The 22,539-nt window shown below is 40.6% G+C and overlaps 1 protein-coding gene across 1 annotated transcript in view; it reads right to left on the reverse strand.

Annotated features, from left to right (window-relative positions):
* LOC122811854 (uromodulin-like) overlaps nt 1-22,539 on the reverse strand; it is a 166,024-nt gene that overhangs the window by 80,127 nt on the left and 63,358 nt on the right. Inside the window, exons 4-5 of the mRNA XM_044083979.1 lie at nt 6,896-7,113; nt 5,385-5,542 (exon numbers count right to left, since the gene is read on the reverse strand). Of these exons, the coding sequence (XP_043939914.1) occupies nt 5,385-5,542; nt 6,896-7,113 (376 nt within the window). The remainder of the gene's footprint in view (nt 1-5,384; nt 5,543-6,895; nt 7,114-22,539) is intronic.

The raw sequence follows: 22,539 nt of genomic DNA on the forward strand, positions 1-22,539 counted from the left end.
CTCGAACTGCGCATGCTTGCTTGGCGAGTTCCGGGTTTAAATAAAAATAGTTTCTGTAAATCCGAACTGCTGTTAAACCAGTCTGGATTAAGAAGAGAAGGCATCAGTGTACAGATGCCCAGATGTCTATGCGGTTTGTAACCGCAGTAAAGTGGAAGGGGATTAGACTATCACAATCACATACGTGATGTGGATGGCTACTGATAGGTTCTCAGCTCTTGCTCTCTTCATGTGCTTTGCATGCTGGAAAAAAAGAGCGAGAAACAGTCAGCAATAGTACATTTTTAGTTTGGAGGAGTTCGTTCGATCGATCGAACACACTAGTAAATGACAGGCAGCAGAACAGTGCACCTTGTTTGACCTGGCTGTGGTGTTGGATAGAAAGACGAAAGAGGTGAGCGCTTCAACTGAAAAGAAAGGAGGAGAGGAAGGAACTGAATAAATTATAGCAGGTAAGTGGTTAGTGAAGGTGAAGGAGGATACAAAAAAATGTTAAGTTGTAGTTTTTTTTTTTTTTTTTTTGCAATAATTGTTAAGTTGGTGGCTTGCTTACATAATTATCATATAATTTAAAACTGTTTTTCTTGAGTGTTAAGATGGCAAAGTTGTAAATTACTGATGTTCAGACCCCTCTGTGTGTGTGTGTGTGTGTGTGTGTGTGTGTGTGTGTGTGTGTGTGTGTGTGTGTGTGTGTGTGTGTGTGTGTGTAAATATATTCCTCTGCACCCTTACAGATGACTTCTGTGGTTTCACCAGTCAGGCTGTAATGGTGTCTGCTGAAACGTAGGGAAAACATTTGAATTCTCGCGTGCATTTTGTAGATACCTGTTAATGGTAGAAAATATTGCTTTAGCACATATCTCTCCAATGTCCTTGGTTTTGCTTAAGGTTCTTAATTTTTTTTTCTCATACTGTTGCCCTGTCCCCATGAAACTTAATTTTCAGCTAAATTACTATCGGTTACAGTCAGGTAATAATGTTATGCATTAGAGTTTCATGCTTATTGTTTATAAAATGCATATTGATGCAAAACCTGCTGTTACATTAGCTTTTAAATTTAATTAGTGTAATATTTAAAACCATCACTGATTATAGGACTTTGTCAAGAATTCCTGAGCAAAGAAGTTGAGCTGTATGATTTGGCATTAACCCTACCAGACTTTCATCATTTAAAGTTCATGTACCTCTTCATTTTTCTTCAAATGCTTATTGATTATCTGATCAGCTTAGGTATGCCCCCTCCCCAGTTCTTGGTTGGAGGTGTTCAATTAGGAACCAGTTAAATCAACTGTCTACTAACACAAACTTTTTTTTGTTACTGAATATTTTCACTGATTGTGTCTGAATGCTACTGAAAGTGATGAAGCCAGATTGAAGCAATCACTTCTCTTAGATCTTCTTTTTTTTTGGGGGGGGGGGGGGAGTACTTATTGTCCACACCTAGGGAGCTAAGTCCATCGTGTAGGATTTCTGCTGCACAGTTCTCCCGGCTGAACTATACCTCTCAACTGTCCAGATTTTCTAAGAATGAATAGATTTTTGCTTCTTATTTTTGGTTTGTTCCTCATAAAAATTTGTGATTTTCTGGCAAATCATTTAGGAATGAAGTCACTAAATAATGACAGACATTGAGTTTCCGACTTCATACTCTTCAGAAAAATGCATGCTAAAGCAAGACCTTTTATTCTATCAACTATCTAGATTTATACAAGAGCAATTTTTAGTGCTGTTTGTTTGTTCTCCCAATATATTTGGCCTTGTTCAGATTTCTTGCGTTAAGAGGTTGAGAGCTATAAGCAAATAAATTGCTTTATATAATTAGGTATAGCCAAACCTTTCAACTGTCCCTGATTTTGGCTCAAAATGTTGCTGTCCCACTCATACCTCTCAGCTGTACAGATTTTCACAGAATGTCCAGATAATTGGCTCATATTTTTGGCCTGTTCCTCTGTCTCCCTGGCAAATCACTGTGATTATCCCAGAATTATAGTCACTAAATAATGGCATACATTTGATTTTCAGACTAGAACCCTTCAGAAAATGTATATTAAAACAAATCCTGTTACTCCAGCAACTATCCAAGTTTATAAGAGCAATATTCAAAATATGTCCCTATTTGTACCCCCATGTTGTCAAGCTTTGTCCAGAGTGTGTGCATTAAGAGATTGAGAGGTATGGTCCCACTAATAATCCTTCTGCAAAATGGCAGTTTTGGAAGAAAACAGAATATTTACATATATAAGACTTGGGTATTGAAATGCCATGTGACAGTATTTGTAAGAAAGGACAAGATTACAGTATTTTCAGAAGCTCATTACATTTGTTGGAGACTTGCAGACATCTTTGCAGGCTTTACCCCGTAAGCTAAACAGAATGCCAATCTAACATGTGTGGTCCATAATCTGTGCATTAATCCTTTAAGCAATTTATCTTGAGCTTGTTTCTTTTTTGCTGTTCAGTTTTTACTTTGATCATGTTTTCCCGATGAAACAAGTAGATAGTTGTTAGGCAGCAGGTCTTTTTTGGGTAAGAAACATTTTTGAAAGTGGGGATATCACAGAGATTGCTACTTTCAGCATGTTACTTGGTACCTTTATAAAGCTAAATATAAATTACAATCAGAACTGCAGTGAAAGAAGTGGTTTGAGTTGAGTGCTGCTTGTTTTTTTATTCTTGATTTTAACTGGCATTCAAGTAAGGTATTTAAAAAGTAACTTACTTTTTCATGCCTCACAACCTTTTTGTTTCCATCTAGATATTAAGTAAGCTGTCATGTAGCCAGTGTATTGACATATTTATTTTTCTTTCTACATCATTTTGTCTTGATTGGACTCTCATAAAGATGGTTTGACACCCACGGGAGCATATTTAATTAAAGCCCCAGTTTTTGTGGTTTTCAGTGTAGCTCCACCCATTTCTAGTTGGCCACATCCCTTCCCATTGGCCCCACCCATCCATCTGTCTCCTGCAGCCTCCTTTTGATTTGAAGTCACCAGCTACATCTGTAAATAGTCAAGAAAAGCAATAGCACAAACATATCTACTCCTATCCCTACTCTATGCCTCACCCATCTTTACAAATCTTAACCATCAAAAAAAAAAACTAGACAAAAATCTATAACAAAATTGCTAAAACTGCAACAAATAATCGTAAAAAAAGATTTAACCATCAAAAACAAACTAGCCAAAAGTCTATAACAAAATTGTTAAAATTAAATCAAATAATCCTCAAAAAAAAAAACAAACAACAAAAAAAAAAAAACACCACTGAATATCACTATAAAGCCTGATCTGGTTATAACTTAAAAAAACACCTCCACTACCATCAACATATTACAGCCCATAAAGTAATAACATTTCCAGAAAAATACCCAGCTCAAAAAGGAACACTATAACCCTATGCCACTAATCAAACCCTATGGTCCAGCAACAAAGATTTTCTATATATCAGAACATCAAACAACAGCATAGGAGACTTAGTATACTCTTACCAGATAGTAAAAATCTGGCAATAAATCCCTCCTGAAATAAGAGAGGTAGACACATTGCATGACTTCAAAACATCTCTAAAAATAACCTGCTAAAAACCTGCTTATGCTCATGCACTACCCCAGGCTAACCGCCTTCCTCCATCCTCAACCTAAACTTCATCATTTAATTCACACTCTCTTTAATTAACCTTGTTGAACCCTAATCTTACAAATGTGACTTTATATCTCTATCACCAATAAATCTCACTTTATATTCTCCCACAACTGTCATTTACACTCTTCTTCGACAGACTGCCACTCCACCCTTTACCTACCTTCTCTCCTACAAAACTTCCAGTTTCCAGGTATCTACCACTAACTCTGTTTTCGTTAATGCGGGTCTGTACAAGCTCTTTACCTCAATTTACCTAATGTTTTATATAACTACTTGTCCTCTTAACTTCTTCCTCCTGCTAAGTCCCTCACTGCCTTTGCTATCCTCTGTACATCAGCTGATAAGCACATTACATAATACACTTTCTATGTAATTTCTCTGTAACCAGCTACCCATTAAAGAAAAAATTGCATTTCCTTAAATTCATAATGGCTACTGTATGTTATAAATATTTTCTAGATGTATTCATATAACTGTGTTTTCATGCAAACTCAATGTATTTTACAAAATGTCATTTTTTTGTCTTTAAATGCATTTGCCTAATATGTAATGATATTTTCCCTAGGCCTCCATTGAAAATGGAATAAATCAAAGTTGGAACTTCCCCCTAAGCAAAGAGAAATAAATAAGAGAACAAAGAAAAATAAATGTAGTTATAGGAATAAGCAGTAATACAAGACCTTAAAAGTAAAATGCAAATCAGTGGCACATGAATATTATTCTATTAGCCAAAATAAAAAATAATATTTTTGCTTAATATGCTAGTTAACATGTCGACACTCTTGTTAAGGTATTATGGACTAATCAAGATTGCAGTCAGAGACAAGGAAGCATTCTTTAAAACATGCTTCTAAGCCCCATATTAACAGAGCTGTAATCTGTACTTTATATGGCATATTGTGTTGAGTTTTTGAACTTTATAGAATTTCTCTTTAGAATACTGGGTTTGATTGTCAAACATAACCCATTGGTTTAAATACCATAACCCCTATGCTGATATTTTCTACATGTATTATACTCTCTCTCTTTCTATATCATAGAGAGAGATTTATTTTATTTATTTATTTATTTATTTATTTATTTATTTATTTATTTGTAGTTGGTTTACCAGGATGGTCCATTGGGCCAATGAACCCATTTTCAATGGAGTCCTGGGGAGAAAAGCTCCAATAATAATCTAGGTTACAATAGTTTAAAGAATATATTTTTACAAGGGTTATAGTTTTGAGCAAGACATTTACAATTCAAACAGCAAACATTACAAATAATTTTTTGGGATGGGTTCCTTTTACTCTACCAAACTGCCGTTTCATTGACAGATTGAAGTGCTTGAGAAATTCAATGAAAACACTTTTTCTAGCATTGGATTGATCATATTGAGGAAGCATGAGCGTGTGGTCTGTGTTTTTTAACACTAATTTTTAGAACCTTTTAGATATACTGAAAATATAAGTATTATGGGAGGGAGTGTGTGTTTGTGAGTAACTGTATAGTATGGTTAGAGCAAGGGCTAAGGAAGAGGGTTTTTTTAGTGTTGTGCTTGTATGTTGCTACATGTGATGTCTGTCTGAGTGTTTGTTTAGTAACAGCATTATGTAATGGGTTTTTACTATGGTGGGGCTAGAACACATTAGTAATGTGAAATAGCGTGTGAGTTCATAAAAATAAAATACTGAAGAAAAAAATAACTAAAATAACACATGCATTATTATGTAAATAAATAAAATGAGGTTATCTCACCTTAAAACTGGGTTTATGGCTAAATCAAGGCTTGTTTTCATGTTCAGAGGATAGGAACAGTTGTAATACACATTTACATCATTGTAAATAATGATTCCATTTATGGGTTTTACTTGAAATAGAACTGATGTGGTATATGTGACATGTGTGTTGTTTACCTAGGGAAAACAAAACAGCAAAGTTAATTTCTTATGTAATTTTTCTTTATTTGTACTTTGTTCATTACAAATCCAGTTCTGATATACTTATATGATATGTTTACTTTCACAGTTATAGCTGTGTCTCACTTTCAAATCAAATAGGATTAGTTCAGCATAGATAACATATAATAAAGAGAGATATTTAGTGATATCATTAAACACAGAATACACATCACATGGAAGTCTGATTGTTTGTATCACTCAGTTAACATTTATACATTTCAGCTGTCCAGAATTTTACAGAGTATCCCCAAATTTACCTCATATTTTTGACTTGCCCAACACAAAATTGTTGATTTTCTGGTAAATCAGTAAGGGTATAATACACAAATAATTTCAAAAAATGAAAAAAAAACTGTTGCTCGATTACGTTTTTTTTTTTTTTAGTGAATTAGAGGTAATATTAAAAATATATATATTCCTGATTTTGGGCCATCCACCCACCATAATTTTTTACTTTGTCCAAAATTCTATAGCAAAGAAGTTGAGCAGTATGTTAACATATCTGAGGAAAATTCATGAAAATTAAACTGGCTTGACTGAAAGAAGGCATAATCCTAAAGTTTAGGAAAATACTAAAGTTTACTTCTTTTGAATGCTAGCATGTTTGTTTTTCCTTGGTAAACTAGACTTTCAGTAAGTAATTATATTATTTTGAGGAACAGAGCTTTAGACATGGCAATTTGCCAATAATTCTCAAAAGAATACACATACACACACACACACACACACACACACACACACACACACACACACACACACACACACACACACGTACTCAGAGATGCACAGAAAAATAAATGTGTTCAAGTGTATTCACATACAGAAATACACACACACACACACACACACACACACACACACACACACACACACACACACACACACACACACACACGCACACACACGTACACACACGTACACACACACACACACACACACACACACACACACGTGCACATGTACTCAGAGATGCACAGAAAAATAAATGTGTTCAAGTGCATTCACATACAGAAATACACACACACACACGCACACAAACAACCAAACAAACATTAACATATATTCACATATTCACACAAAAATAAGCAAACCAGTGAACATATACAAGCATGCATATAGTCAAACAGACATAGGCACACACACACAAACACACACACACACACACTAACACTTGCATGCACGCATATACACATATACATTTAGTAGCACTCTATTCAAGCAAAGAGACAGATTCTTGAACTAAGTAAATAAAATGGGGAGTATGCAGCACACACCATAGTAAAAACTAAAAACTGAGAACTTACTAACCGATATCCAAGCATTGCAGAGAGGGTTAAGTGGTGGCAATGTAAATGTAAACACTGTTTCTCCAGGTCTGCTTGACAAAGAATTTGCTGTCACACACGTGCTGTTTGGCAGATGACTGCCTTCTATAATTAACATTCTTCCTGTGCATCCACTTATTGTTATGTTGAACTGCTGTTCAGCACATGAAATCCTCTGTGTTTCCAGTAAAGTAACTAGATCTTAAAGCACAAGCAAATACCGTCATTAGTCAAGTCACTGCATTATTTGCATGTCTTCTGTTGTCATAATATGCAATTCTATTTAAGTTAAAACTAGGCTTTTTAAGATGGTTTATCAAAACAAAATTTACCATGAATGACAAGTCATAAAGTGCAAGCAGATTTGGTAGAATATGCATAACCACAGTGTTGTAAAAATACCCCACTTGATCTCACATTTTCTATTAGTCTAAGTAGTTTGATGCTTGGTAAGACATTATCATAAGGCATTATAGCTTGATATACTGGGCTGTATTCAGAAATTAATAGTATATTGTATTATTCAAAATAGCCCAGTGAATAACACCCTCAGTGGCAATTCAGAGACGCTCTTGCTGGGACTGTCCAACTAAAGAAATATCATGGCATGCATCAAATGCTAATCACTGCCTCATAATGTGCAAATGAATGTTAACTTGCTAATACAAGCCACCAAATATGCAAATGAGTAAATCCAACATGGTGCAATGATTCAGAAATGTATAAAATTAACATAAGAAGTGACTGCAATCCTAAATTCTGAATGTTAGGATTTTGTGGTGTACAAGAGCTTCAGTTATATTACAGGGAGATGGGATCTGGCATAATGGTTTAGGTGTCACCTCACAGACACAAGGAGTGACATCTGATTCTCTCCTTTGGTCACTCTCTTGGCTAGACCTATAATACTCTGCAGACTGATTGCCTGGTATTTACCTATGAGGCCATTTAGTGCTAGAAGCAATGTTGATGTTAACTAAGCAGTGGTCCCTTTTACTGCCATTATTTGCAAAGTTGTGTGTTGTCACACTCTATGCTGTATACTGATCTGCCAGAAGCTACCGTACCATCACCTACACAACTGGGACATGGTGGTCCACTTCTCTGTGGACAGAGATTTCATACTGCAATTAGTAAATATTTTCTACCCTCACATGGAATCAAGGGTGTGTGTGGACTGCTTTTCCCAGTGGATATGAAAGTTTATGTAACATAAAACACCTATGGGGAATTTCTGATGTCCAACAGGGAACATATTAGGACCTTTGCAGGCATTGGCCCTGTGAATCCTAAACCTTGATGGGATTCTGCATCATATGGAGAAGTATATCTGGTTTTCCAAAAGGAAAGAATCACCACTGTATCTGCATTCTACAACATAAACCATTTTCCTGAGGTTCTGATTGCCACCTGCTGCAGTAGTATTGCTAGCAATGCCTCAAATTGACATCTGTTATATCAGCAGGTAGAGCTTCCATCAACTGCCAGGTGATTGACAGCACATAGGGTATTGTATATAATCTGTGCATGCTCCATCCAAGCAAGTCCCATGATTCTTACATTTGTCACATGTGCAACCTATACCAGGGCTTCATGCAAGGTAGCCTTCCACAGAGTCATCCACAGATTAATCTACCAGTCATTGAATTGGTTGCTGCACATCTTGTCACTCCCAAACTCATCATATGCTGATACTATGAGTGGAGGCTGCAGTATACTCATAACGGTATCCTGAGTGAAGGCTGCAGTATACTCATAACGGTATCCTGAGTGGAGGCTGCAGTATACTCATAACGGTATCCTGAGTGAAGGCTGCAGTATACTCATAACGGTATCCTGAGTGAAGGCTGCAGTATACTCATAACGGTATCCTGAGTGAAGGCTGCAGTATACTCATAACGGTATCCTGAGTGAAGGCTGCAGTATACTCATAACGGTATCCTGAGTGAAGGCTGCAGTATACTCATAACGGTATCCTGAGTGAAGGCTGCAGTATACTCATAAGGGTATCCAGTGTTGTGTGTCACAGATGATGCCAGAAACACCTAGGAACCATGACTGATGACCTTCAACAGCTACTAGACCATGACAGAGATACAGTACAATACCAGACTGCCCCATATAAGGGATGTCAATGAACATGTTTTCAGTCTTCTGAAGGCATGTTTCCACTGTATGGATACATTTCTTGGCAGACTGCAGTATGCCTTGGAGACCTGCAACAAGATATTTGTGGTCAGTTCCATGTTGCATAATATGGTGCAGTGACAGCAATTACAAAATGAGGACACACCATACCACTTCCAGACATACCTGTGGCAGCAGCAGAGAAGGTGTCGGGTAAGGAATTGTTGTAGGAACATAATGTAGTGGTATCCCAAGCTAGGCAGTGGAGTGTGCAATACACTGTGGCACAGGCAATTTGCAATATATTATGACATGGCAAGAAAGTGGTGTTAGCTCTACAACTATTGTCTGTAAGAAGGAGAAAAGACTATAAAACTGATATGACCCAGGCTATTCAGTACAATACATTGACTGGCCATGGTCTGCATCAGTCATTAAGGTACTCACAAAGGCAGGAAGCATGGGCAGAGCACAGTCATCACCATTTTCACAGGTGGGGTCTGGCACAGTGGCAGGGACAAACAATGTCAACTTAGGTGGAAAGGTCATGGGTGGTGGATGTGGCAGCCATGCACATGGCAGGAAGTGTTGGGGTACAGTAATAGTGTGGAGCTTCTATGACATGAACTCTGATTGGATGTATTGTGTGGCCCTGCTGTGTGAGGGTTCAACACAACTTTTCCAGGGGTTAGTATTCCAAAAAAAATATGCACAGGAAGCCCACTGTTGCCCACGCCATGTAGTGTAGCAACAGAATGTTGGCATCCATAACCTGGTGAACAGCCATGGGTAAGTGTTGTTTATGATAGTGTCAGAAAGGATTGTGATCGTGTGGACAATTGGGATCCTGAGTGAGTTGACCAATCGAACGTCCTTGCAGTGGAGCCAGAGGAAAGTCAGCCATATCAAGGGGATTATCCATACCCTGGGCCAAAGGAAGCCATAGTCAGTGTGGACAGTGAAGTTGTCATCTTACTGCTATATCCCACATGCATAAGCATGGCATGTGATCAAGCAATGAGAATCCATCCCCAAATATGGCCATGGAAGCCAGGTGTCTGCATCATTATAGCTTCAGTAATGACTTTCAACTGTGGTACTACTGTCCTCAACAGGCATGGCTGCTCTAGGTCCCTTTATGCCACATCACACTGCATATGTAGCAGGTGGTCCTGCAGTCCCTAAATTAGTTGAATTTTCTCATGCAGTCATGTAATCATGCAACATCTTTGACATGGTGTAAGTAGGTTTTGAATATCCTGGAAGCATGGTAGTGACAGCAATGTGCATGCCTCTCCTCTATGCCAGGTGCACTTACCTTAGAGGAAGTACAGCCCTGTGCTGCCATTTGTAGTGATGAAATCTGTGTATCTTACGTGGTAGTGAGATGTAGGAGATGTCCTGTACTAAACACCGCCACCATCATCACAGCTGTGGTTTATTTGGGTGTGTCCTCCACTGTTAGCACTGTTGATAGTACCAGTGTATCAGTGGACTATACCAAGTGTATAGGTTCACAGGTGTATACTAGACTAATGACCACTGGGGCCTTTATAAGCATAGTCATGCAATCAAAATATATCCCATGAGTTATTTGTGCCTTAGAGGTTATTTTAATGGATGTACATTAGTTAGGTATTGCTTTAATGGATGTCTCTGTCCATCAGAGACATAGGTGTCAGACCAGGGATGAATTTCACATTCACTGGTCTAAGTTGCAGTTGAATACAGTTAGGGTTAAGAAATGGCTTGGCTATATATGGGTGAGAATGGTATTCCAGAGAATGGGGATTCTCTCAGATACTTACCTGTTCCTTTAGCATGTCTTATTTAAGTTGCAAGCAAAGTTTAAATAGTTGGATCTAGTAGGTCCGGTGCTGTTCATTTGACAGATATGCAAAAGGGCAATTAGAGAAGGATCCAAGGATGCCTTGTATGCCAGGCAGAAATCTCTTTCAGCAGCCTGTACAGATATAGGACTTTGAGGTGATCTACATAGGACATTGTGTTTATGCCCTGTATTCTTTTTGCGATGAACCTCAATGGATATTCCAGTTTTGCATATGCCTGGTCAGGTACATACCAAAGAGGGAATTATATTCAGTAATGGGTCTTATGAGGGCTGAGTATAATAGTATGATGATCTCCCTGGACCTAGATCCCATGCCCTTACTAATAAATTGAGTTATATAGAATTATTTTCTTAATACCTTAGATACGTGTTGGCTGAAAGACAGGTTACTATCCTGACTGTTGTGTCTAATTTTAGCTTTTTCTTTAATCAATGATGGAGTTTCCCTGGGTGGCTGACTTTCCAAAAGGTACTATTATGCATTTCTTGGCATTGAGGTTTAAGCTGTGGCTTTGCCAGCCAATACTTTTCTGTGTTCTATGCTTGATCTTATAAGCTAGATGTTCTTGGAACTGGCCTTGACTTCTGAAAAATAGATGCCAGTTAGGAGCAGACCCAGCACAGAGCCCAGGCGGAGCTCCACTGGTTACTAGCCTCTTTGTGCGGGTGGTCTTTCCAGTCCTAACTTCCTAGGTCCTATCTGTGAACCAGCTGGCTATCCAGTGAGCTAAGCAAGGGTTTATGCCTAATTCTGTGAGTTTCTTTACAATGCCCAAGTGGTTATTGTATCCAATGCCTTTGCTAGGTCAGGGTAGGCAGTATGCACAATTTTGCCCTCATCCATTGCATTGGTGACTTTCTCAAAGAAGTTTACCAGATTCAGTAGACATGACTTGCCTTTGAGAAAACCAAACTGGGCAGAGTCCAGCATCTGAAGGTTTCTTATGTCATTGTTAATCACTTCCATGATAATTCTTTCCCTGGTTTTGCATATGATACTAGTCAGACTAATGGGTCTGTAGTTCCCAGCATCCATTAATGGTCCTACCTTGTGAGGAGGGATAACTGTTGCAGTCCTCCATTTATGTGGCGCAAAGCCTGTGTGGAGGCTATGGTTGAATAGTGACTTCAGTGGTCCTGATGGTTCATATTTCATTCTATTTTGGAGGCATCCTGGGATATTACTGAGGCCCACTAAGTCTGTATTCTTGGACTTACAGAGCACATCTAAGACCTGCTTCATACTGATAGTTGGATGTGTTATGTTAGGTTGTATTTTCTCAGGGGGTAACTTGGGGTAAGAGGGGTTAAAGATAGAAGTGAATTTTTCAGCCAGAAGATTTGCTATGTCACCCAGTTTCCTGAATGTGTCTTCATTTGCTAACAATTTGGCACACTGGTATGTGCTTCCTTGAGGATTTGGACATAGCTAAAGAAGACCTCATGTTTCTCTTTGGCCTGGGACACTATCTCAAAATTTGCTTTGTTGGACATATTTAGTCCTCTTAGTTATCTATTCAGTTGGGTATTTGGTTGACTTGTGAGTTTCTCCAGTAGTTTTAATTATAAGCTATGGGTTTCATGGGACATAGTAGTTGACCTATAGCTTGCAAGGATATGGTTTGGGACTTTATCTGTGTCATCCTGTTTAACAAACCTAGAAGTATGCTTGTATTTATGTAGCTGAAGACACCTCTACCTTTAGTCCCTGTCTGTGCAATTGGTGGTCTAAATGTGTAGAAAGCACTGAAGCCTTGCACTGCCAGTGTACTCTCTGAGGCTTTAAATCATGTCTCAGTAACTGCAGATGTCTACATTCACTAAGAAGAAGAAAGCTTGGAGGGAGTGGAGATTTTTGTTTAGACTCCTGTCATTGAGCAGTGACAACTTTAGATTTCCTTGGGTAGAGCTTGCTGTGTTGGAAGGTTTATCAATTTGGCATTGTCTAAAAAGGCTCTATGAGGAAGCACAATCTTTAAGCCAATATTCAAAAGCCTAAAAAGGAAAGGTGCAGACCATCCATGGCAAAGCAATGTGGTGTGTGAACCATGTCCTTCCTCACTGACAAATATTGCATCCCTCTAGAATGACACTGAAAACTTAACCAATTATTAAAATCAATCATTATGTTTGTATTGCGGCATCACCCTCAGGGAACATAGAATGCTGTTCAATGCTAGGCATATACCAGTTTGGGACATATACTCCAAGAGTTCCATAATGTCTCTCTTAATATAGTCTAGGTAGGTATGTCTCAGGTCATTCACAGCTATGTGGAGTATGACTGAATTGCACTGTACCTGTGGAACAATAACTTGAGTGTATGTGTAATTTGGCTGATCCTAGCCTCTGACAGGCCACTGACCATAATTTAAGCCTGATGAGTGGGATATCAGAATATCATACAGTGGAGTCCCCTATGACTAGAGCCATGGGTAGTACAGTGGCTTCCCTTGTGGGTTTGGTAATTGAGGCTCCATGAGGTATAGTTGTATGTGCAGTGTTAGGTGTTGTTTCTGTTGAGTACCTTTGGGTTTGTTGAGGATATTTTTTGCAGATGTAATGTTGACGAGGTCTTTGAGGTTTGAGAAAATTACAGTCAAGTACCTCAGCATAAAGAATTTTATGTGTGGGGTGCCTACTATGTGTGGTGGATGTAGCATTTGTATCTCTGACAACCAGATTGTTGTTATGAGTGTTTGTAGGTGAGAGTTTTGCCTCTAGAGGCATTTTGTGTATAAACGTCTTTTGCATTCTATATTTGTTTCTCTGAGGATTAATTGGCTGTCAGTGAACAATGACATTTGTTACATTGTTTTAATATTCCCATATTCATCAAACCAGCTGCTGAGAAATTGTGAAAGTGCACATCCATGATATCAGGTCCTTTATTGGGTAAGCAATTAGGGCGCAGTGCATGAGATGTTAATATTGGGCTGACTAAAAGTGCTTTTGGGGCTATAAACTAGACTGGGCGATATAATGCAAATTTCAAGCGGGAGTGGTCCTCAGCATGCAATTAGCTGGTCTGCGCTACTCAATATACAAGGTGGTTGTTCTAAGCTCACTGAGTTACTGGTTTTAGAGGAGGTTTTAACTGTCTGCATTTATACGGGGCACTATTAACCACTGATACACAATGAGCTGTGGGCGTGCAAATGTGCATAATTTACACAGGTTCTTAAAACACAGGAAACTGGCTTCTAGTCCCCTGGCTAACAAAATGACTACCTTTAAGGCTGTCATCATCATCAGCCACTTGTGACCTGCTGTCATTAGGAATGTTGTGACTTGTGCCGAATCCTTTACACATAGAAATGCAAATACATGCAGATAACATAACTGTGGAAATAATGGAGCATAGCTCTGACTCCCTCCACTATGTGGCTCATAGACTGCTACATGCACTCATCATCACTGCCTGTGTGCATATACTTACCTTGTGGTAAAGCCTGTCAATGGTGCAGTATCAATGTCCATTGATTACAGATATGCATATGTATTTGTGTGAGAAAACTAGTCAAAGCTGCAAGTTTGTGTTTTACTATTAACTGCATGCATCCCCTACATACACTCAGCCAGTCATCTCCATCCCAGATCCCACACACAAGCCACCGCCAGACATGAGAGTATTGTCATTGTCCCCAGTGCTGGATGCCAGGAATTCCCCCAGATCTGTCAGACAACTCTGTTGGTTGGTTGTCTATTCTCAGTGGTCACCCTGTTTGGAAATTTCCTTTACACTAGTCTTAGCTTGAAGTAACACATCAGTGATCCTACAGTGCACATGTACTACTGTCCTATTATGCTGTCTACAGCATTGATGTCTTACACAAGTCCCTGCCAACCAATCTCCCAGAAGGCCTTGTTTGCTATTGCTATAGGCTTCTCAAGGATGTAAATGTTTGTGTGTGTAGGGTTTGTAGTAGCATCACTTTCTCTGGTGGGTTGATTTGTCTTTGCCTTTGCTGTTATTTACTCTCATCGCAAGATTCTACACTTGTATGTTAAAAAACATCTTTCAGCTTTTCTCAGTCATGGGTTGCCACAGCAGATCACCAGTCTGCTAATAGATGACAGTGGATTTTTACGGTGTCGAGTTACCAGCCTGGCACCGAACCCTCAGGAGAACATGCAGACTCCATACAGAAGGCACTCTAGCTGAGAATCGAACCAGAGAACGTCTTGCTATGAGGTGATAATGCTAACTGCTACACCACAACAACCTCTGCACTTTTTTGTTAAAATGTTTGCAATAATTGGAACTGTGTTGACAGCACAGCCTGTGTCCAATGTACCAGAGGCAAACTAACTCCCGTAGCATGTGAGCATACCTCACAAAGAAGATTACTGTCCTCAAACAGATGCCCTATGCAGACCGTCTCAAAAAACTCCAGCTTTACTCTGTCGCATATCGCCTACTCAGAGGCGATCTCTGCCTAACATACAAAGCTATGTCAAACCCAGAGCTGTTGGACATGCTCCACTTAAAGAAATCCCAGTTCCTCCAAGCTACATGCTCTAGGGACCCAAACCTTGTCACCACAATAAACAGAACATGCTGGAGGGATAGATTCCTGTCCTAGAGACTTCCCATACTCTGGAACAGACTACCTATTTATGTCAAACAGAGCTTCTCATTAGCACTCTTCAAGAAAAATCTTGATGATTGGATGGGAATTAGGAAATTCACCCCAGGGATCACTTCTGTGGCTCTGCTCGATAGGGGCACAGGAAAATAATTTTCTTGGGTGGCAAAAGCCAGGGTACCTTTTTGGCTATGCTTATATAGGCCCTAGGGCTAATAGCCTAGTACCTACCTATGAACCTACCTATGAACCTATGAACTACAGAGTGTACTGGCACCTCACCTGTGTGCCCTGTTCAATCACAGCCTCACCTCAGGCTTTGCCCCTACTGAATGGCACACTGCTACAGTCATCTCTCTCCACAAAGAAGGAGCAACTACAGACCCTGGGAACTATTGCCCCATTAGCCTGACAAGTCTGATAATTAAAGCTATAGAATGCATCATCATGGACCTAATAAACAAGGATATAGGGAATCTACAAACTCTGGATCCTACACAGTTTGGTTATGTGAAGGGTAGATCATGCCTGCTTCACCTGGTCGACTTCTTTGAGTCAGTCACCAGAGCTGTGGATGAAGGCAAGGTGGTTCATACAGCCTACCTTGATCTGGCCAAGGCCTTTGATACCATTCCCCACTCAGGAATCATAGAAAAACTAACTAAGCTAGGCATCAACCCCTATATCACTAGGTGGGTTGCAAACTGGCTCAAAGATAGAACCCACAGTGTGAAAGTAGGTGACTCTAAGTCAGACTGCTGACCAGTCATGAGTGGAGTCTCACAGGGTTCGTTCCTGGGTCCTCTCTTGTTTGGTATCTACTTCTCTGAAGTCCAGGCCAACACGAATGGACTCTGGCTGACAAAGTTCGCAGACAATTGCAAGTTGGGAGCCATAATTAACTCCCCAAGTGATGTTGACATCCTACAGAAAGGCCTCACTGAGACCAAGGACTGGTGTCAGGACCATGGCTTTAAGCTCAATGGAAAAAAATGTGTTGCCATCCCCTTTGAGAAAACCCAGTTCCCATAAATTACCACATCGAACACAGAAGGTGTCATAAGAGATCTGGGAAGACAGGGTGACAGCAACCTCTGTTTTGACCACCACATTGTCACTGTGGTCAGAAAGTCCTTTTATGTAGCACATCTCATTACTAAGGGTTTTGCATCCAAGAAGAAAGAGGTCATTGTCTCCCTCTACTCTTCCCTCATTAGGCCAATCATCGAGTGCAATGCCCCATTTGGCATTTACCTCATTAGACACCTGCAACAACTGGAAAGGCCACAAAAGTACCGCACAAAGAGGATCCTAGGCCTTAAACACTTGTCCTATGTGGACAGACTAAAAAAACTCCAACTATCTCTGTCTCATATCGTCTACTTAGGGCGATCTCTGCTTGACTTACAAAGCCATGTCTGACCCAGGTCTTTTAGAAATGCTACATCTAAAGAAATCCCAGTCCCTCCACACTACACAATCCGGAGACCTCAACCTCATTACCACAATCAACAGAACATGCTGGAGGGACAGGTTCATAACCCAGAGACTGCCCATGCTATGAAATAGATTTCCTATACATGTCAACCGGATAGCCTCACTGGCCCTCTTCAAAAAAAATCTTGATGAGTGGATGGGAAATAGAAAATGTACACCGGGAATCATACCAGTAGCTCTACTTAACAAAGGCACTGAGAACTAAGGTTGGGTGGGATAATGCCAGTGAAATACTATGGGCTAGGCATGTAAAGGCTCCAGGGCCATTAGCCTAGTACACACCTATGAACCTATGTCTTGCAGTCTGAATGCATTTTATATTTTCTCTGTTTGCCTTCAGGCTATTCTACCCCCCGCCCCCCCGCCCCCCCCAGCAGGACTGCAACCTGTCCTGTACTATTCCCTGTTTCCTGTCAGAATGAGACCCCCATCAGGACCCTCCCCAAACAGCATATCAGTTCCTCATCATGCCTTGAACTTTTTTAACCCCCAGACACTCATTTGCTAAATTATTGTCCCTGTTACTTGCCTGAACCCTTGTGTGGTCGCTGCACTCCTGAGGGCCACTACCAGTAGTCCTCCCTGCTGTCAGTTTGCCTACATGATAATATATTTTGTTGTCCACTATATTTAGTTTCCTTAGTTCCCATAATACAAGTTTCATACAATATGGTAACTGTATTTTCTATCATGCTAAAATGGGCCTTGTAGCTAAGTCATAATGCTAATGAGGTGCTTTAGCAAGCCTGAGTATGAACTACAGGCATAATGTTATTTGCTGTCATCCAAAGTCAGCACTACAGTGTTCATGTCTGCCCATTTCCAAGCTATGTAGTCATACTTAGTGTGTGATCCTGCATGTCCCTTACAAAGTCTGTTTTGTTGCCTAAGCTCAGTGATGGTGTTTTACATCATGTCACCATGCTGTCTTATGATGTACATGACTTGGCCATGTGCACCAATCTACCATTTTATTCCTCATTATGAACTGCAGCAAGGCTCCCAGCTGGTGCAGCTCAGTAGCAATGATCTTCCTACCTCTGCTGTATGGAGGCCATAGAGAGTGCTTGCTGATGGCTCATGACAGTCCCCTTTATAAAACAGATGACTGGCATTAGCTTGTTAGAGCATTACGTGATGCCTCTGTCTTCACCTGCTCAACTGAGGAGTGCAAGCACAAGTATAGTGGCCTCTGGAGGCACCACAAAGACCTGCAATACATAGGACTTATCACCTGTAGCTGTAATTACCTTCTGTTGTCATTGATACATTGTGCTGACTAGTATATTTTTTATGTTTTACAGCAAAGTAAAAAATTGAAATAAACAGGATAAGTAGTCTAAGGAGGCATAACAGGCTCTCCAGATAGTAGGCTCATAGGTTCATAGTTATATACTAGAGACTTTATAAGCCGTACAGTCCAAACCAATTGCATCCCAACATATCTTCAGTGTTTATTAGGAGGGGATATGTTAGGAAGCTTCTAGAGGTTATGTGGGGGTATGTCAGTTTGGGCATTACTGCCTGCGTCTGTCTATCAGAAACATGGGGGCCAGATCTGGGGTAAATTTCTGATTTCTCATTCCTTGGTCAAGGTCACACTTAAATAGGCTTAGGGATGGACTCTGCTTCACATGGATGGGGAGTCTGTTTTATAGAATGGGGATCCTCTCAGACACATGTCTATCTCACAAACATGTCTTATTTATACAACAAGCAAAATTCAAATCCTTGGCTTTAATGGTTCTGATGCTGTTCATTTTGTGAAAAACAGGATAACTGTATCTGATTGCTGCTGGTATTGTGCTATTTTAATTGTTATTCAAATGTACTAATCTGTTGCATTTTTTTGTCGTCTTCTTTTTTTTTTTTTTTTTCCTTTTTCTATAGGGTCAGCCAAGGTGCAGGCTGTGGTGAGGTGCTGGACAATATGCTCTGTACCAATCATTATGTTTGCTTCTGGGTCTGCAGTATTCCCTTGCCCTCCCTCTTTGCAGACTGACAAACGTCACCCTGTGGAAGATAACCTTCAGCGTTTCGTTCTAGCCTCCATGGCAACCTGTCTAAAATCAACTCATATTTGGTTAGGTGGTTTGCAAACTGGCTATAAGAAAGAATCCACACAATGTGAGTTAAAGTTGTTTCATCAGAAGCTATGAAAGTGATCAGTGGTGTCCTTCAGGACTCAGTGATGAGACCTCACTATTTTGTCATTTACTTTTCAGATCTCTTAGCAGAGAGCCAAGACCACAGACAAAAAAAGTTTGCAGAAGACTGCTATCTGGGGGGATTATGGTTAAGCCACCCTGTGAAAACCAAGCCTTTCACAATGAACTAACTCCTGTTGTATTAACCGTGGGATCAAACTAAATGCTAAGTGCATAGTATCATAATAAAGCATTCCAGTACAACATGAACATTTAGTCAGGGACTTAAGAACTTGGGTTGATAAACCCCCCTGTCTTGACCATCCTTTGATAATGGTTGAGAGGAAATCTTTTGCGCTGACCCCCTCTGCCCAGAAAGGGGCATCTTCCAGATGCATTGGCTGTCTGCCCCGGGGGGATTGCTCATCACGAGTGTCATGAAAAGATCCTTGGAACTTCTTGAACCACAATTTTCCTCCCCTCTGATTCTTGGAGTAGGACCTCTGGGGGAGGAAAAATGTATGCCCACAGCAGACAAGGTCTTTCCGTCCTTCTCACTATGTGAAAGTGTGTCTCTTACTTTGGGACCAAAAAGGGAAGATTTGTTAACAGCCACATTGACAAAGGAAGATTAAAAGGGGTTCGTGAAGTCACACAAATGCATCCAAGCATGCCATCTCATAACAATGCCTAATGCGGCTGCTCAAGCTGCCCCCTCGGTAGTGTGAGAAATCAAGTGCATTGAGGAGGTTGAGATTGATTCCAAGGTAGCTAGCTGAGAAGCAACAGTATCACACACCTCCTCAGGTAGTACCTCCATCAAAGAGGCAGATATTTCTGAAATTAGGTCTCTTTGAAGGTGAGTACAGTGTGCCAGGTAATTCAGTGACCAAATGGCTAAGGTTGCTGTAGCGAAGGTCCACTTCCCCAGTCTGTTCATAGCCTGAGACTCCCTGATTGGGGGAATGAACTGTGGAACTATCTTCCACCAGTTCCCTTTTGTTGGCTGCTGCCACAACCATGGAATCGACTACCAGCTGTTTGGACTAATTGGGTTTGTCTTCTGGAGTGGACAAAATTTTATCTGGCCTCCTGGGATGGGTTCTATGTTGTCCTGGGCATTCCAGGCATGCTGCACAATAAGTCGAATGGAACAGCTACAAGCTAGAGGGAGGGATCTGTTTACGATGCCAATGGTGTCAACTGCGAGCCTGTTGAAGCAAGGACCCTCTCTATCACCTGGAATGTAGGCCCGCCTGAGGAGGGATGGGATCCCAAAACCGAGAAGGATGACCGCGGAACCAGGTCACACCCCACCCTGAGGAGCCCTCCTCCAGGTGAGGAGCTCTGAGAGGACTGGCAGCTGCTTAGAGAGCCATGGCCATAGACTGCACCACAATAAAAATCAGCACCAAACTAGGTGCCACTGTGCCGACAGCCCAATCACTGCTCGAAGAGTGCACCAGTTCCAAAGGAGCCGTGGTGCCAAGAGTAATTGGTGCCAACAGGGAAGCCTCCACAGTATGCACCAGGATGGCCATCAATACTGAAGTCTCCAAAACCTTTGTGGAGGTTGGAGGAGGATAGACAGGAGTATACGCCATGAGAGTTTCTGCTCCAAGAGAGAGGGAAGACCTGGTCTGGGTGGTTAATCCTCTAGCTTTCAGAAACTGGTCCACAACCCTACATCCTGTTCCAAAAGACTTCTGGTGGATCTGAAGGATGCTGCCGATGGGGAGTCTGGTCTCTCAAGAAAGGGACTAAATTGTTGTCCTAAAAAGGGGTCATAAAATGGAGAATACCTAGTTCAGGGTAAGTGCTCGACCTTCGGAACTGAAGGTGTCATTACCAGTGGAGCCATGTAAGACATTGGCACCATTGCTGGGGATGGTGCCAATGCAGGTACAGTAGTCGGAGCCTATGTCACAAACAAATTTGGCACCATGGGGATGGTACCAAGACCAGTACAGTGAAAGGAGTCTGAGCCATAATCAAAGGCAGCACTGAGGGAGAAGACAGGGACCTTGGTGCCGAAGCTGTCTACACCGATGGCACGGGAGAAGCCCGGTGTCAACTCAGTTCCAAGGAGGATGGTGATGTCAGAACCAAAATACTCCATTTCTCCTTATGCTTTTTTATGTCTTTATGCTTAGGAGGTGGTGAGACCTCCATCCCAGAAACAGCCTTTGTGAAGGGTGATTTCAGCATACCCTTTAGAATCAGTTTGTTCTTGTGTTCAGCCAGCATACACTTGCTAAAGCTAGAACAAATGTCACACGAAACATTAAGATGGTCAGCGCCCAAACAGTAAACACACCGGGCATGGCCGTCAGAATTGGGCATCTTACGTTCGCACTTATTACACTGTTTGAAACTAAGCTTAGCCTTATCTGCCATTATAATACAGTAGCACTCTACCACGCAACAAACTATAACTAGCAACAAGAGATAGAACAGTGAAAGAAAGCACTTTTTTTTGTACAGATAGCAGGAAAAAAAAGTACCAACAATGGTACTAAGAAATACCGAAAAGGTAAGAGGAAGGCCTACTAAGGTAGGGAGAGAGGGAGTAGTACCAACAATGGTACGAAAGAACTACCAAGGTAGTGGGTAGGGTTTAGTCAGGAAAAAAAGGATATAGAGCTGAGAAATAACTTTAGACAATAAAAACTGTCTAACAAACACTAAAGACTTGAAATTACCACAAGAAAGCTAACACTTAGCTAAGAGAAGGCTTGGCACATCTAATGAGTAATGCGGCAAACAAAATCTGGAGAGACTATGAGAGGGGCATTGTGGATAGGTCTGAGAGTTTTTGGCTGGCACAAGCTTGGTACCAGCCATGTTGGTTCCAAGGATGGAACCAAAGTCCTAACAGTAAGGAATGAATAAAGATTTACAACATCAGATAGAGTGGTATACCCTGCATGGGGTATTCTTGTAGCTATACTGCTATATATGCACTTTAAACTGCAAAAATATGCCAATTCTTTATGTCTGGCCCACTTGCACCATATTACATCATCTCCTGTAGTGTGCACACGCGCACACACACACACACACACACACACACACACACACACACACACACACACACACACACACACACACATCACTTTCCTGTGCAGCATGCTCTTTGGATCCTGTATATGACACATTTCTGACATACTATCATTTGATTTCCACAATACCATCTATGCTGTTGATTTGTAAAGCATTTGCAGATGATATGTCCTCACGATTGCTGTCCTGTTTCACTATCTTTTACTATGATAAGTTTGTTCCTACTGTGTATGATCACACACACATAAACATTTCACATAAAACTTTGGTTACTTGTAGCCCTGCATCTAGGTAATAGTGCTCTTCCATGTGCAGTGTGCTTTACAGGCTGCATTCTGTAATTAGTAGCCAA

Source organism: Protopterus annectens, chromosome 1.part1 (assembly GCF_019279795.1).
Source record: "Protopterus annectens isolate FY-2018-M chromosome 1.part1, PAN1.0, whole genome shotgun sequence".
NCBI lineage: Eukaryota > Metazoa > Chordata > Ceratodontiformes > Protopteridae > Protopterus > Protopterus annectens.